Source organism: Rhododendron vialii, chromosome 1a (assembly GCF_030253575.1).
Source record: "Rhododendron vialii isolate Sample 1 chromosome 1a, ASM3025357v1".
NCBI classification, from domain to species: Eukaryota; Viridiplantae; Streptophyta; class Magnoliopsida; order Ericales; family Ericaceae; genus Rhododendron; species Rhododendron vialii.
The window spans coordinates 5,179,814-5,196,977 of NC_080557.1; the positions used below are offsets into that span (position 1 = coordinate 5,179,814).

Here is a 17,164-nt window from a genome sequence, read left to right on the forward strand (position 1 = left end):
GAAGCAATCATAGCAGAAAAGGAGCAGAAAAGTGCATTCTCCAAGTCCGGACTAAGGTTCAACACAATGGGGGGAAACAGTCTTCAAATATATGTTGGAGCCAAATTGATTTATGAAGGCATAGATCCAGGGCTTTTTAACATAATAGAGTCAGAGCATTGCTATGGGCCAGATGATGGACCATTCTTATTCAGAGGACACCCAGTGGTGCCTGCAAGGCCCGGGGTACCTTCTTGCCAAAACCTTGAAGCAGTAGGGTATCAATTTCCCAATCGAGGGAGATACCCTAATCAAAGGGGTGTTGGTTCCAGAAGAGGTTTTGGGCCACGAGGAAGAGGACTTTATGGACGTGGGTTGCACCAACCCGGGATGATAATGCCGCCTAATCATGATCATGAGGATTGGAGCACGCTTAACCACCCAAAATTCCCAGCAGAGGGTTGGTATACCAAAGTATCCAGTTCACAGAAGAGGAGGCTTCAAAGAAAATTTGCAGCCAGGGCTTATGGTGATCCATGGGACCATGTTTTCGAACCACGAGAAAGAATGGAACCATCGAAGGTTTCGAACATGGTGTGGACCCGAGAGCAAGGAGAGGCCAGTGCGCAGAGAAAACCAACTCTCTAGCATGGGGGGCAAGAAAGTGATGCTGCAATTTCTCCCCAGTCGACTGCCCAACCGAAGGGTAGGAAAGAGTTAAAGCAGAGTTTAAAGAAGAAAATGGAGGAGTTCCAGAAGCTCATGGAAGCAGATGATGATGATCTCTTTGACGAGGGTTCAGAACAAGAAGACCTGATCAAAGATGCTTCCCCATCTCCGCAGAGATCTGCAACCTTTGGTGAACGTCTGGCCGCAATCCAATTCGGGTCAGTACCTATAAATTATCAATGTAATATGATTTTAGTTCTGCTAAAGCAGTTCAAGGCAAAACCAAATCAGCCTATGAACTTGGCAGGTGACGTCGAAGATACCACCCAATCGATTGTAAAAATAATGGATAAAGAGAAGCATTCTCAGTCACAGCCCATTAACGTCGAGACGGATGAACACGGGAACAGTATTGTGGTTCTTAGAACACCTGATGATGCCTCCATAAGGCATTTGAGACCATTATATATTAAACTGCATATGAATGGCCAGCCTATTTCAAAAGTGTTGGTCGATAATGGGGCAGTAGTCAATATATTACCCTCTAGAATGTTGAAATTCTTGAACAAAACTGATGACGATTTGATCCCAACAGAAGTCACAGTGGGCAACTTCGCTGGAGGGTGTTCTCCTGCCAAGAGGGTTATATCTTTACAACTGCAAATTGGAACTAGGAAGATGAATGCAACGTTTTTTGTAATCGATTCTTCATCTAATTATAATGCCTTACTAGGCAGGGATTGGATCCATATAAATAGTTGTGTACCATCTTCTTTGCATCAGGCTTTGATCTTTCTGAAGCAAGAGGAAGCAACAGGAATGGAGGTCTTTTGGGCAGACCGACATCCATTCAAAGCAGAGACCAATAATATCGAAGCAGATCTCTACAACGAACATTTATGGCCAACAAGGATAGAAGACTCAGAAGTCAGATCTAACCAAGTTGGGGTAACTGAGAGTCAATTCCTCACATACATTAAAGAAGGATTCCAGGAGCTAAGCAAGGATTCACCAGGCCTAACATTATATCAAGGCCTGTCAAAAGCGACCAAAACGTTTTTAATGTTTAGAAATTTATTCAATACAGGAAGTGAAGAGTTGGCTACTGTTAAAGCCACTTTTAGGAGGTTGTTTTCTTTTCTTGTTGACTGAAAGTTGCAGGCAGACGAGCCTATTTCTTGTAATTGGGCTGAATGTGTTTTTGATGATAGCCCATTAAACATGAAAGAGTTAGGTCTAGCAGACTTGAAACCAGTACTAGCTAAGCTGGATGATGATGGGGCCCAAGTGAAAGATCCCACGGAAGAAGTAAATCTAGGAACTCCAGAAGATCCTAAGATCACGTATGTAAATGCCACTTTGCCTGATGAAATAAAGGAGAAGTTCAAGTATTTGTTGCGTAAATTTAAAGATTGCTTTGCTTGGAGTTATGATGAAATGCCAGGTTTAGATAGATCTTTAGTCGAGCACAAAATACCTATAAAAGAGAATTATGTACCCGTTAAACAAGCACCCAGGAGAATGAAAGATGACGTTTTTCCCCAAGTAAAAAAAGAAATGGAACGTTTATTCGAGGCAAAGTTCATTCGACCGGTCAAATATGCTGAATGGGTCTCAAATGTGGTCCCAGTTTTAAAGAAAAATGGGAAAGTTAGAGTTTGTGTTGATTTCAGAGACCTAAATACCGCATCACCAAAGGATGAGTATCCAATGCCTGTTGCTGATTTGCTAGTCGATGCAACGGTGGGTTACCAAATGCTGTCCTTCATGGATGGTAATGCTGGCTATAATCAAGTATATATAGCAGAAGAAGATACACATAAAACAGCATTTAGATGTCCTGGATACATAGGGACGTTCGAGTGGGTGGTTATGGCCTTCGGATTAAAAAACGCAGGAGCAACCTATCAAAGAGCTATGAATTTGATTTTTCATGATTTTCTACATAAATTCTTGGAAGTTTATATAGATGATGTTGTCGTAAAGTCAAATTCAGTTGATGAGCACTTGCATCATCTTGAACAGACTCTGGAAAGGATGAGGCTTTACAATTTAAAAATGAATCCTTTGAAATGTGCATTTGGTGTTACAACAGGAAATTTTTTGGGATTCCTGGTGCATCAAAAAGGAATTGAGATTGATAAAACTAAGGCTGATGCTATCTTGAAAGCACAAGCCCCAACCAATAAAGAAGAGCTCCAACAGTTCTTGGGAAAGATTAATTTCCTTCGAAGATTTATTGCCAATTTATCTGGAAAAATAATGGCATTCTCCCCATTATTAAAATTGAAGTCAGAAAAGGATTTCAAATGGGAACAAGAGCATCAGAAAGCTTTCGATATTTTAAAACAATCATTGGTAACGCCTCCCGTTCTGATGCCTCTAATAAATGGCAAACCATTGAAGTTATATATATTAGCAACACACCGTTCGATTGCAAGTCTGTTAGCCTAAGATAATGAACAAGGCCGAGAGCAATCAATTTATTACCTAAGCAGAAGGTTAAATGATTGTGAAGGAAGGTATTCATGTGTTGAAAAGATTTGCTTGGCATTATATTTTTCAGCAATTAAGTTAAGGCATTACCTTTTGCCAACTAGGGTAAAGATCATTTCCCAAACCGATATAATAAAGTATATCTTGTCTAGGCCTATTTTAAGGGGGAGACAAGGGAAATGGATATTAGCTCTAATCGAGTACGACTTTGAATACGTGCCTCAAAAGGCAGTAAAGGGACAAGCATTGGCAGATTTCCTATCTGAGCATCCAAATTTACCCCTGGAAGAGGATACCTTTGTGGTGCATTTTTTGGAACTCAGACCTTGGAAGTTGTCTTTTGATGGTTCGAAAATAGACAATGGAGTTGGGGCAGGTGTTGTTTTGACATCTCCAAAGGGAGAAATGTTGCAATTCTCCTTCCAACTTGATGAGAGTAGAGTTTTGACGAATAATCAAGCAGAATATGAGGCCTTAATCATAGGCTTGGAAATAGCAAAAGATTTGAATGTACGATATCTGAAAGTCTCTGGGGATTCACAATTGATCATTCGACAAGTTACGGGGCATTATAAGTGCAATCACCCATTATTGAATTTGCAGCTTGAAAAAGTTCGACGTCTTACTCAAGACTTTGACGAGGTATGTTTTCAGCATATCTTGAGACTTCAAAATAGTGAAGCCAATCAAATGGCCCAAGCAACTTCGGGAGTTAAAATCCCTAAAGGAGACAAGGAAAGAGTGATCAGAATCCAAAAAAGGTTTTTACCCTTCTGAGAGGAAAGGGAAAAAGATCGATTGGATGTATTGGTAATCGACGTTTCTGATGATTGGATGGATCCAATAAAGAATTACCTTCTGAATCCTAATGAGAAGGTAGAAAGGATTGTCAAATGCAGGTCCATCAATTATGTTCTGTTAGGATAGGATTTGTATAGAAGAATTTCTGATGGTCTACTACTGTTGTGTGTTAGCAAAGATCAATCGATGAGGATCATGGGAGAGGTTCATGAAGGAACCTGTGGTGCCCATCAAGCTGGTGATAAAATGAGACAGTTAATTAAGTGACACGGGTATTATTGGCCAAACATCCGAGCTGATTGTTTTCAGTATGCTAAAGGTTGCCAACAGTGTCAAAAGTATGGACCTATCCAAAGGATACCGGCTTATCAGTTGCAATCGATTATCAAACCTTGGCCGTTCAGAGGTTGGGCAATCGATATGATAGGAGAAATCCACCAAGCGTCTTCATTACAGCACCAATTTGTGGTAGTAGCAACTGATTATTTTACAAAATGGACGGAGGCAATACCTTTAAAAGGTGTTTCACAAAAACAAGTGATTGATTTTATTGAGGAATATCTTTTGTGTAGATTTGGAATTCCTGAAACTATTACTGTTGATCAAGCATCTGTATTCAATGGTAGAGAAGTTATCGAGTATGCACAAAAATATGGAATACAGATTTTGAATTCTACTCCGTATTATGCCCAAGCCAATGGGCAAGTCGAATCGACAAACAAAATTATAAAGAACACCTTAGCAAAGGTAATCGATGATAACCCAAGAGAATGGCATGATCTGTTGCCCAGAGTATTGTGGGCATATAGAACGTCACAAAGAGATAGTACTAGGGTAACTCCGTTCGAATTAGTCTACGGGCACGCAGCGGTTTTGCCAGTCGAAATTAATGTTCAATCTCTAAGGGTGGCACGTCATTATGATCCAGAGTTGCAATATGAGGAAGCAATGTTTTTGGACATCAACGGATTGGAAGAAAAAAGGTTACATGCTCTAAACCAAATTCAAGCCCAAAAGAAAAGAGTAGAAAGGGCTTACAACAAAAGAGTGAAACAAAAATCTTTCGCAGTTGGAGACTTAGTGTGGAAAACAATCCTCCCAATCGATTCAAAAAGGAAGAAGGGAAGATTTGGGAAATGGTCTCCAAATTGGGAAGGTCCTTTCCGTATTGCCCAAGTCTTACGGGGAGGTGCATATCATTTGGCATCAATCGAAGGAGTCCTCCATGAAAGGACCATTAATGGAAAATATTTGAAGCATTATTTTCCGTCTATGTGGGAGAACATGAGTTAAAACAAAATTTTCCATTTCATAATCAAAAACTGCCCATGAGTAGGGCAGCATTACAAGAGAAAGTCCAAACAAAAGCAAATGATCCCAAGAAGGATCTAACAGAAAAGGAAAAGATCCCAGGAAGGATCTAACAAAAAAAAACCCCTTACCCAACCTACAAAAGGAAAAGATCTCAAGTGAGATCTAACAAAGAAAACCACACCATGACTTCCCCACAAAAAGAAGGCATATTCTTTAGGCCATTCTTTCCACTGACCAGAGGTACCAGCCATGGAGGACCTGATGTCAGCAGGATCAATCGAAGGAGGCTTGTAGTCGATGGTGTCCCAGTTGGCCACCACAAGCTTGATGGCAGACTCCATTTTTTCCAGTCGAAGCGCCATACCCTCCACTCGATCGTGGATAGCTTGAATCCTTCGTTTGCACTCATTATGATCTTCCATGAGTGCCCACGAGAGTTCAGTGGCCAATTGCTTGACGTGAGCAGGGGTGATTTGTGTAGAAAGAGGAGTAGAGGAGACGTTGGTTTCCATAATGTAGAAGCACAAGTGTTTGAACTTGTCCTCAGTGTTAGTATTTATAGACCAGAAAGATCCGAAGACGTGGGTCATGGACGGTTACCCCGAGGGAAATTAAGAGACGTGACAGCTGATAGGGTTAGTGGGCTCTCAATTGTAGTTTCCCAAAGTAAGGCGGCTGAAATGCTGCAGCACGGCATTATTTGTTGTACTTAACCGTCATTTATTACTGTGCGTGTTCCCTAAAAGTGAATGGAAACGTCACCATAATCATAACGTGGTATTACCATGATTATAGGTGCCCACGATCCGGATATGTAGGGATCAAGGGTTCTGATTGTATGATTTGCTCACATCACATTTGTAAGTAAAGGAATACGAACCAATTATGTAAGGTTATTCCTATTCATTCCTATTTATTCTTATGTGAACGTTTTTGTGAGTTTAGTCCTTAATTCAAACATGTGAGTATTTCCCTGATCCAATCAAAACATTAGTGTAAGAAAAATCATCCCAAACAATAAGTACGAGAAGGGCCATGGAAGGCCTAACACCCGTTCCGAGTTGCCATTCATAAGTTCTGGCATACCACCTGCTGATAGGTAGAAAATAAACAGCAAACAAAAGTACCTATAATTTTGTACTAACAAGACTAGTCGACTGACTGCAAAACTAAAGTCAATCATGCAGAAAAGAGGACTTAAAAGCCTCCCATTTAACTACAAGTTCATCACATTTAACTCTGTTTCTCTGCAAGTCCTCACGAGCAGCAGAGACATGTACTGAGACTCCTTTGCCTTCCTCTGCTAAGTGTTTGAAGTCTTTGTCAAGTTGACCTACTGTTACCAGAAGATTTCCTTTCTCAGTCTGCAGTTGACCCAATCGGTGTAACAATTCCTTTTCTTCCTGATCAATAGCCACGAGTCTCGACTTTAAAGTCGAAGCATCAGCATGCATATTCGATAACTTTACCGTCAAATTGGAAAGGTTACCAATCAAGTCCTGCTTTTGACTTATTTCCTGCTGGTAATATCGAAATAGGCTGATGTTGTCACCTAATGATGATGCATAATTTTCCAGGATGATTTGTTCCCTGAGGGGGAAAACATGCCTTTGTGACAGGGATTCAACACAGGCACTAAAATCTGTGGACTTTACTGTCATTAACTCCTCAAAAGGAAGCTTTAAGAAGTCAAAGAATACTTGAATTTCTTTCTGGGTCTCTGCACTGAATTGAAAGAAAAAGAAAGAGCTACTGGATTCTGAAACTTCAGTGAGGGATCGAAAGACTTGAGAAGTCGACTCTATCTCCTCCATCAGATGGTCCAGTGAATCACTAGAAGATTTAACGTGAGCAGAATCCTCAACACCTACAGGATTTGTTGCCGTTTTGTTCACTGAGCGAGGAGATGTGTTTAGAGCAAGAGCCTTTGGAAAACTTGCAGGGATCATACCTGCTGGTGATAGGACTTGATTCCCAGAGGGATTGCCAGAAAGACTAGAGGCCACATCCTCTGCCCCTTGTCCACCTCCTTGGTTAGGACTAGTTTGGGCAATGGGGGCAATCTGAACAGGACCCTCAACTGGTCCTTTCTTTTCCAAATCCCTTTCGATTGGTGCTGATGGAACCTCCAAATTAGGTACATTTGCCACCCGTGGATAAATCGTTTCCTCCCTACCGTCGCCCTGTTGGTTTAGATCAATCTTCTGAGTTTGTTGGGGATTGGGGTCAACAGTGGTCTTCCGTCCTGGTACAGCATTGACCACATCTGTTGCAGGCTGAGTTGTTGTGACAATGGGTTGTCGAATGGATTGTACACCAAGCTCAGCAACATTTGGCATCAGAACTGAGCCCTCACCAACCTGCATAAAAGGACTGTCATCCTGCAGCAAAGGATTTTCTTGGTGTAGCAGTTGTTCCTGTAACTCTGGCAACCAATCAGCCTGACCCAAAGGGTCTGATACTGCTGTATCAAAAGATTCATATTGATCGATTGCCAATTCGGTGTCAATTGTCTCTCCTGCTGAAAAGGAGGATTTCTGAACTTGAGAGGATTTTGAAGAATGTTCTTTTTCTTCTTCCATTTCTTCAAAGGCATCAACAATTTTGGTTCCCTTGCCTTTCTGTAAAAGAAAGAAAATGAGAATAGAAAGGCTTTTGAAAAGACAATAAGGGAAAAGAGAAGATAAGAATGTACCCTTGGAGCCAACTCTTTGTCACTCGAGCTTTGTTTTTTGGTGGGTTTTCTTGTTGATTGCTTTGTGGGGGTAGATACTTCACCAACTTGTCTTTTAGATCTACCAGTGGTAGGACTTTTAGAAACCTTTTGGCTCACACCTGATGTGATTTTCAGAGTCCGCGTCCGTGGCCTGGTTTCGGAGTCCTTAATCGATTCAGCTTTCCTTTTCCTAGTATTCCCACTTGGCACAGATGATATGGGAACTGCTCCTGCATGAGGCACAATGGCCTTAGAAGATTCATCAGGCAGTCGAGCTGTTATCTCTGTCAAGGAAACAATATCTCAATGATTAGTAGAAGCATGACTAATTGAATTGCAAATCAATGAATAGCTGTGCTTACCAGCCTTATCCTGGAGGTATTTGTATTCAGGATCAAGCCTGTATAGGCAGTCTGAAAGTGGAGCACTAAAATAAAGGGCTCTCATAGTCGACCACCATTCATCAAAAGCAGGCAGGGTCACATTATTGGTCTTAAAGTCGATGAACTGAAAGGCTTTCACGCGATATTGAAAATTGCTGACCATCAAGGATATCATTTGCGAGTCCTTGGCCTTAATCGTTGGCCTGCTTGAAGCCATCTCAGCAATGTTGGGATGAACAAAGGGCATTGGAATGCCTTGTGCAAGGCCAAATTGTCTGGCACATTGACAAGGAGAATAATTTTCAAAACCACAGTTCCCAAAAGGAGTGTTATTTAGGGCAAAGCCAACCGGGATAAGTCTTGGAAGAAGGATGCTGGCCCAGAATAACCGTTTAGATTGAGTCATTTTCTCTGCAAGCTGGGGAGAGGCTGGAGGAATATCCTCAAAACATGGCCTTAATCGTTCGGATGCATATTCGAATTTATCGAAGGGATAGAAAACAGGCCAATTCTTTTTGTTATCTTCATAGAAGAAGGTGAAGTACCTTTGAAAGGATGACTCCTCTGTCTGAGTCAGAAAACCTAAGAAGTATTTGGCATAACTACGGCATGCATGTAAGGCTTCATCCGATCGAAGAGGATTATTTAGCTTCGATTTTAGTTGGGGAAAGTATGCATACAACCAAGCTTGGAAAATCCAAAAAGGGCCACGACAAGAATCTGCTATCTTCTTGTCAACAAAGGTGAATAAACCCTTATACAGGGATCCTAGAACAAATGGGGCAAGGGCCAATCTTTTTACTTGAGCCATACAGATGGCCAAGTTAAGGTATTCTTTGGTAACCCTAAGCCCAGGAACTGCCATAAGAAATCGGCAAATCCAAAACAGATAAAATGCAACCTTCTCATGAAAATAGGGTCCAGATGCTTTGGCTTTGAAATGAATCTTAAGCCATTTCGAATAACTAACCCCAGCTGATGGAACAATGAATGGGGGATCATATGGATCAGGAGAAAGTAGGGCATTTACCTCACGGCCTAAGGAAGGGAGGCTGGTCAAATGAGAGATATCCAAAATTGTCGGAGACAATAAGCCACAATGTAGAATTAGGGCATTGGATGATTTGGACCAGAAACAGGCGGCAGCAGCTAAGAGTTCAGGATTCATGTCCAAAGGGAATTGTGAGAGCTCGATTGTCTCACGAATCCCCATTGTTTTCCAATCCTCAAAAAGAAACTTCATCATGCGCCTTACTCAGTCTACCCATCCCATTTCGACGGTATAAGGCCAGGAACGAAGGCAGGTGTTCTTATCCCAGCCTGACCATTCCAGCGATGGAAGCTGTAGGAGGAGTGGGTCACGTTCTCCCACTGGATAAACTTCTGGAAAGCCATCCGGAAGAGCTGACGAGAAAACTGGACCCAATATACAGTGAGAACTGACGTTATCGTCAGGAATCAGGACTTGGGTGCTCTGATTAACCCCATTTCGGTACGACTCAGGGAATCGGAAGGAATCCTCCACCGCTAACTCGGTAGCCGGATTTTCAACTGGATCACTGACAATCTGTAGTTTGGATTTCGGTGCCATTTGAGAGCTACTCTAGGGTTTGAAAGTTGTTTCAGAATTTTATGCGCGAAGAAGCTCGAATTCGTGCCCTAAAATTTGAAGCGTTCTGCCTTATATAGGCGGTAAGTTACTAAGAGAAATATTTACCAAAGTTAATATTTAACTCAGGTAAATAGGGGGGCATTGTTTACACCATAATATGGTATTTAGTCTAATATGATCGATTGGGTCAAAACGTTACACGTGTTAGACTGATTAAACAAAAGGTAGTATGAAGCCTGTTAAGGAAAAATCAAGTGGACTGATCGACGGTTGATATTCGACTGAACACGTTTCAGAATATGCATCACACACGGATCGTGGGCATGACAGTTAATGCAAGCAGGCAGTTGGAGTAATTACCGCATTGGGAACATGTGAGATCGTGGAGAAGTAACCGCCTCGTGCAGATGGTGGAGCAAGAATAGGGAGCATGGAGCCACTTAATTCAAATCGAAGGAGGGAATTCCATCTGGTTTGAATTTTAAGTCTAAGACAGCCTATAAATACAGGAATAGAAGACATTTAGAACTCCCAATCAATCGCCCAAAGGCTTCTACTTTTATCTGTACTTTACATTTCTTGCTCTAGGAGTAGCTTGTAATTTAACCGTTTGTTCGATTGTGTTCTCATAGTCGATTGACTTCTACACCGAGGAATAATAAAGTCCATTTTGTTGTTCTTCTTTCATCTCCATTTCACTTCATTCAGTTTGCTTCCAGAGAAGTCCTGAAATACGACAAGGAACCAAACTCCACCATCACAAACACCCACATTTCCAGCACACTCAACAACTCTTAGTCGATTCGTCGACTGCAAGTAAAAATAGACAAACAATGCCTCGGAAAAAGCCCAGCTACCTACTGGAAACAAGACAGGAACAGAAACAACTTAAAAACATGCAAGAGCCTATCTACGGCTAGTTACAAACTATATATGTTCTGAAATGTTCCAAACTCTACACAAAGCTCTATTAACAGGACTATGACCATAATTCCGCCAAGAAGATGCCCTATCCCGCACATCCTTGACAATAATATCATAAGATCATAACAAACTCATCCTTGAAACGAAGCTCTTACCTCTCTCCCATACTAAATTACTATTTTGACGACATGATTTTAACCTTTGTTTACACTAAGGTCCGTTTGTTTGGGCATAAACTGTTTTCCATTAAAATAGTTTACCTATTTTCCGGTGTTTGGTTCTGTAAAAAATGAGAAAAACATTTTACATGTAAAACATTTTTCATTAATTGGATGAAAATGACTTACCTTTAAATTTTTTGTAGGTTATTTTCCAAAATGAACCCGCTACTTTCCACTGCAATTCTCACTACTCAATTTTCTCGATCATCAATCCTAGCCCACATTCAATTCCAAAATTCTCAGATCTCTCCACCGTTTAGGCGCCCCCCTCCCTTCTCTCTCTACACTATTTTATTCATTTCTGAAAAAATAAATTCAAGTGACAACCAAATTAACACCAAAAAATAAAAGTTTGAAGTTTGTTTTCTGAAAAAATATTTTACATGGAAACGAATGGAGCCTAAAGCTTAAATTGTATGTTAAGATAAAATCTGCCACTTTACAGCAAACTGAGTTTACTGATAGAAATTAAGTTTTTTATTTTTATTTCTTCCTCAGCATTTGTTGCAAGAAAGTTATATCGCCAATGACTCTTTTGGTTAATTTCTTAGGCAATTACATTTAAATTGTTTTTTCGGACACAAGAGTGGAGCCAGTTCAAGTGTGATGTGATCATTACTTGCTCCATTAAACTTCCATGTTTATTAATTCTTTGTTCCATTTAAATTTTTATCTGAATTTTTTAAATTTGATCCCATGTTTTTCTTATGACATTGCGCAATCAGAAAACAACTCGACTAAAATTTTTTACGTTATCCTTCTCTTAACATTACGGTTTTGCTAACCATCACTCAATAAGCATGGATACATCCCTTCAAAAAATAATAATAATAAAATAATCATGGATACGGTTAATAATTCTTACGGATTATTTTTTTTCTTCATTCAAATTTGTTTCGTTGTTATATATTTTGCGTCAATTTTTTGTAAATTATTGATTTCATTCAATGAGAGGAATCTACAAAATTATAACCCAAAAAAGTTAAAACTTGAATAAAGACAAAAATAATTCAAAAATCTATTTATTTTTGGATTATATTCATATTCAGTGAACATTTTCAAGGCTTTTGATCATAACTTTTTACTTTTAGATTTCTTTTGTCGAGACAAATACATATTCCAAGGAATTAACAGAATATTAACAAATGCAAAAATTATGAATAAGGCAAAAAAAAATTATCTAAAAATTATTAAACTAAAACACCCCTCATTACTTTCAATAAACCAGAGTTTCAATGGACATTTCTTTGTGATGAATATACATTCACAAACTTCCATGTACAGTTTATGAAAAGTTCCACACCTCTTTCTTTGACCTTTCTTTGATAGGAAACAATTTGGGACATTCCAAAATAAAATATGAATTAAAAAGAACAAAAAAATGAAATGAAAAGATCGAGTATTAATAATACAAATCTTATTAGATTCACGACACAAGTAACTTAAATTTGTGGCATCAGCACAATATACAATATTGCGTGCAAAAAGAAAAGTGCCCTATAGCACTTTCCTACCATAAAAAAAACTCACGGCATGGCATGATCGAAGTACAATTATTGGGTGCTCTTAGGGTACCGACACATGATGACTTAAAACCATTTTCAATACACAACTCTTTTCTTTTCTTTTCTTTTTCTTTTTCTTTTTTTTTTGATCGGCTTCTAATACACATTTCTACCAAGGATAAAATGTACGGATCCCACGTGAATGTGTGGTGAGAAAGAATGTTGAAACACGAATATAGCACTGCCAAAGACCCTAGAATAATTACTCCTGGATCGAAACACTCGTGGAGTCCTGGCTAGCTGCAGTTGGATTTGGTGGTGGGGGCGTCTCTCCGGTCGACTGGTCCAATAATGGTATTTGCGAAATGATAAGAGTACATCCAAGTGTTCCAACTAAACATCCAAACGCCACCAGATGTACGGTCCATAGTATCACTTGTATTGGAAGGGCTATCACTACCATCAGTGCGGTTAATAGTACACCTTGGACCTGGAATGGTAGTACGCGGAGAATCGATATCACAACGGCCCACACTGTAACAGTAGCCAAAATGACAAGGTTTATGGACTTATACATCTCCGTGGGAGCGAGAACAATGACAGAAAATGCATAAGCGAACGCCATGATCGTGATCGTCAACCACGAGATCCCAGCTCGAATAAACCCAAAAGCCCTTTTTTTTGTTGGCAAAACAACAATGAGCTCTAAAATTGTAGTCAAAGACAGAAGGAATCCTATCGTGTTGAAATACACCAAGTATGGATACGCTTTGGGATTAGTATAAGCAATTACAGCTTTCCCGGCTCCGTGTCCTGCTGATGTATCTTGCCAAACACCGCCAGGAGGATTGATCCCGACTTGGAATGACATTGTCGCCATCAGCGATGATACAATCATTAATGTATCCTTTTTCTTCTTCTGCCAATAAGGATCAAATGGGAAAAAAAGTAATTCCGATATTTCAACCCCAGATTTACGTAAGACGTCTTCGATATACTCATCATAATTCTTATCTTCACTCTCTGCTACTCGGAAATGAATATCCAACGCCGTCCACCCACTACCATTTCTTGCATTCACATCTATTAATTGACCAAGCTCATCATCATCTTTTCTTTCTTTTGGCCGCTTAAGTAGTAGATATTTGATAATCTGAAATATGTATATACACAATCTAAGAATTAGCTAAAAATCAAAGAAAATATACATAGAAAAGGAAATTACAGTTCAATAAGGTAGGTTTTAGGAGTAAACATTCAGTGGAGTTGGGGCTCCGCCATCCATCACATATTCGTATGTGGAGAAAGGTGTTGGGTACCAATTAGTGATCGTTTACGAGCACCCTATAATTGTAGTTTTCGTAAACAATTTTTTAGATTTGGAATCATAATATTTTACTTCTTAATTATATTACTCTCATCAAGAGTAAGTGAAAATCTATATATAATAATTTGATACAAAACTAACAAAAAAAAATTTAAAATGTAAGACAAATCAAAAAACTTACTTATTTAATCAACTAAACATGAGATAAATAACGTTAGTCTTACGCCAAACAACCCAAAGGTCCGCTCTCTACAACTACAAACCATGCCGCCACCTCGATTGTTCTTCTCTCTTAATGCTACGTACATTACATGTTCCACTACATAGTTACACTATATTTTATGTGGAGCCCATTTCGGATCCTACAAAAATATCTATAAATTCTAAAGTAATATTTTATGGGGCCTTTTAAAAAATCAGCTCTAATGAGTATTAGTAAGTATTATTTTATGGATTCGTAGAGACGAAATTGCACAGTTGAACAGTTTTGCCCCTATTACCAATATTCGTTGGAGCTAATTTTCTATAGAGTCTGGATCAGAAAAAAAAAAATTTCTACAGAGTCCCATAAAATAAAACTTTAAAATTTTCAGATATTTTTTTGAAGTTTTTTAGGACCCGGAATGGACCTCACATAAAATATAGTGTACCATGTAGTGAAATAATGTAGTGTACCTAAATTTGCTCTAACGATTTTCAATACTCTCCGAGAGTGTTCTTCTTGTTCCCTTCATCCCTTGTTATAAAGGTCTTCCTTCTTTTAAATAAGGGACTCGTTCTCCATTTGAGGACTCTTTTCCTTCGACCTCAAATCCAAGGGTTTTGCTGTCTCTTGTATTTTGTTTTGTTTTTTTTGGATGAGATTCCATAGTTCTTTTTGATTTCCTACTGGAATTTGAATTTTTTGTAACACATTGGAGAAACCAGGGAGGATGTTGTGCACATCCCGACCGTTGATCTTGGCAATCAACGGTCCGGATTGCCAAGTGTTGTGCCTAATCTCAACCGTCCAACTTTTGATTGCCGATCGGGATGTGCACAAGACTATCGCTTTTAGTCAGTATTCTATACTTGTACTACTGCGAAAGTATTTCCTATTTGCTTCAAAAATCCCCAAATCGTATTAGAGAGCTAGCTTTAGGTTAGACATCAGACCAGAATTGTTAGACTTACAACAAAATCCTACAACATTGTTACAATATCTTTATATGTTAGTAGTATTGGAGCCCATGAACAACCTTACACATTCTTACACGTTCTGAGTTTTTAGACCCCAACGCTGACGTGTAAAGATGTTATAACTATGTTGTAAAATTTTGTTGCAAGCCTAGCATTTTTGCTAGAAGTATCATTTATTATTTTGTTTTTACTTTAGGTTAGAGTCCTCAGTTAGTGTTGCTGGCCAGACTTTTATGAATGGAATTATTTTACACTGACCAAAAAAATATTGCCAAAAATTTAACAATAAAAAGTTTGAATATGGACGCACCTCACGTCGTTTACCAAAAACTGCGAGATGCAATATGTTGTTGCCATTGATATCAGTAGAATTGACAAACTTTTCATCTCCAATCTTGTCTAGCATTAGTTTCAAACTTGCAAGCTGATTATGGTTTACATACAAGTGCAAAATATTGTCACCTCGATCCACCATAACTCGAGCTGAGCGGGGGTTGGTTCGAAGCAATAGCTTTAATACTTCGACATTACCTTTCATGGCACCGATATGAAGAGGGTTATTACCTTCTCGATCACGAGCCGCGCACATCTCAGGGCTAACTTCCACTAAAAGTTCCACAATCTCTAGATACCCCTTAGAGGATGCTATGTGAAGGGCTGTGCCTAGTTCTGTGTCTACAGTTTTAGCAAGATCTTGTTTAAACTCCAAAAGTTCTAGAACAAATTCTTTTTGCCCCGTTGATATAGCCATGTGAAGAGGATTTTTCCCTTTGAAACTTCCCACCGAAACTTTATCCAGAATATAATAATCTATTTTCATTACTTCCTTTAGTGATTCAATATACCCTCTCATTGCTGCATCACAGAGCCATTCCTCTGTTCTGTCCTTCCATGTCTCTCTCTTGCGCCCTATCCTCTGTTCTTCACTCTCTCTGTTCCTCTCCTCTCTCTCTATCTGTTGTGCGCGTTCTCTCTCTCTCCTTGTCCTCTCTTCTCGTCATGTACTCGCTCTTTCTGGCAATCCAAACTTCCTCTCCCGCTCGCATCATCAATAGTTCGCCTGTTTCTCTCTCCCCCATCTCTCTCCTCCCTCTCTCTTTATAATCCAGAAAAGATACGACTACAGCGATTATGTTTGCACAAGTGCGTCACTGGCCCATTATGTGTTTATTTATGTAGGTAGATAGATACAGTTGAATGCTTTACATATATACACAAGAATGCTATGTGAATGCATCTTCCTAATTCGATTTAAATTCAGGCCCTGTTAACGATAAGGAATCTAAATCAACTTAATGCATGCCGGTGTGACCCAGGGACCTTGCCAAACGCCTGTCATGCACATCTAGACCATTCATTTCAGCAATCAATTTTTCAGATTAAACATACTTTTTCGGGGAAGAGTTTCCCCGAAAAAATTTATTTTTAATCCGAACATACTTTTGTAAACCTTTAGATGGGCCGATGGGTCAGTCAGGAGTTCAAAGGGATATGGGTGGTGTCCAGGAGAGGCCTGCTTTAGCAAGGCTTCGGTCCAGTAGCCCCCATTTGGGTTTGTCGTCTCCAGTTCTGCAGTCACCAGAGAACAGCTCCACGCATCAAATGGGGGTGCGATCTTCCCAAATTCCCTGCATTAATCTCTTGGTGGATCTAAATAATACGGAGTGTAGGAAAAGAAGACGAAGACAACTGACCAATCTGCTGAAAATTCGTGAGGAGCTGGACCGAGATCCCAGTTTGGTGACAGCATCTCAATCGTGTTCTGAAGATACCAGCCACGTCAGCCCGACGATTTTTAATGAGGTCAGAGCTACCATGGCCGTCGGAGGTGAGTTGGACATAAACTTTTTACCTGATGATAATGAAACTTTGCAAAGAATGATTGAGGTAGAGGTTAAGGAGTACTCTCTAGTGAAGGAGAGGGGTGTGGGGGTTTAGGGAGCCTGTGTATCTATTTTTGGTGGTGTAGTGTGAAGGGTATCATGTTTTAATGCAGATTACAACTTGGAATATTAGAGGATTGGGGAGTTTTGTCAAA

General features: G+C 39.7%; 1 protein-coding gene across 1 annotated transcript; it reads right to left on the reverse strand.

The window, feature by feature from the left end:
* Nucleotides 1–10,654: 10,654 nt before the first annotated feature.
* Nucleotides 10,655–16,359, reverse strand: LOC131326805 (ankyrin repeat-containing protein BDA1-like). Its single transcript, XM_058359693.1, has 3 exons — nucleotides 15,437–16,359; nucleotides 13,081–13,773; nucleotides 10,655–10,696 (listed from the first exon to the last, which is right to left on the reverse strand). The coding sequence occupies exons 1-3, from the start codon at nucleotides 15,977–15,979 to the stop codon at nucleotides 10,655–10,657; spliced, it is 1,278 nt and encodes a 425-aa protein (XP_058215676.1). The 5' UTR covers nucleotides 15,980–16,359.
* Between the last annotated feature and the right edge of the window lie 805 nt (nucleotides 16,360–17,164).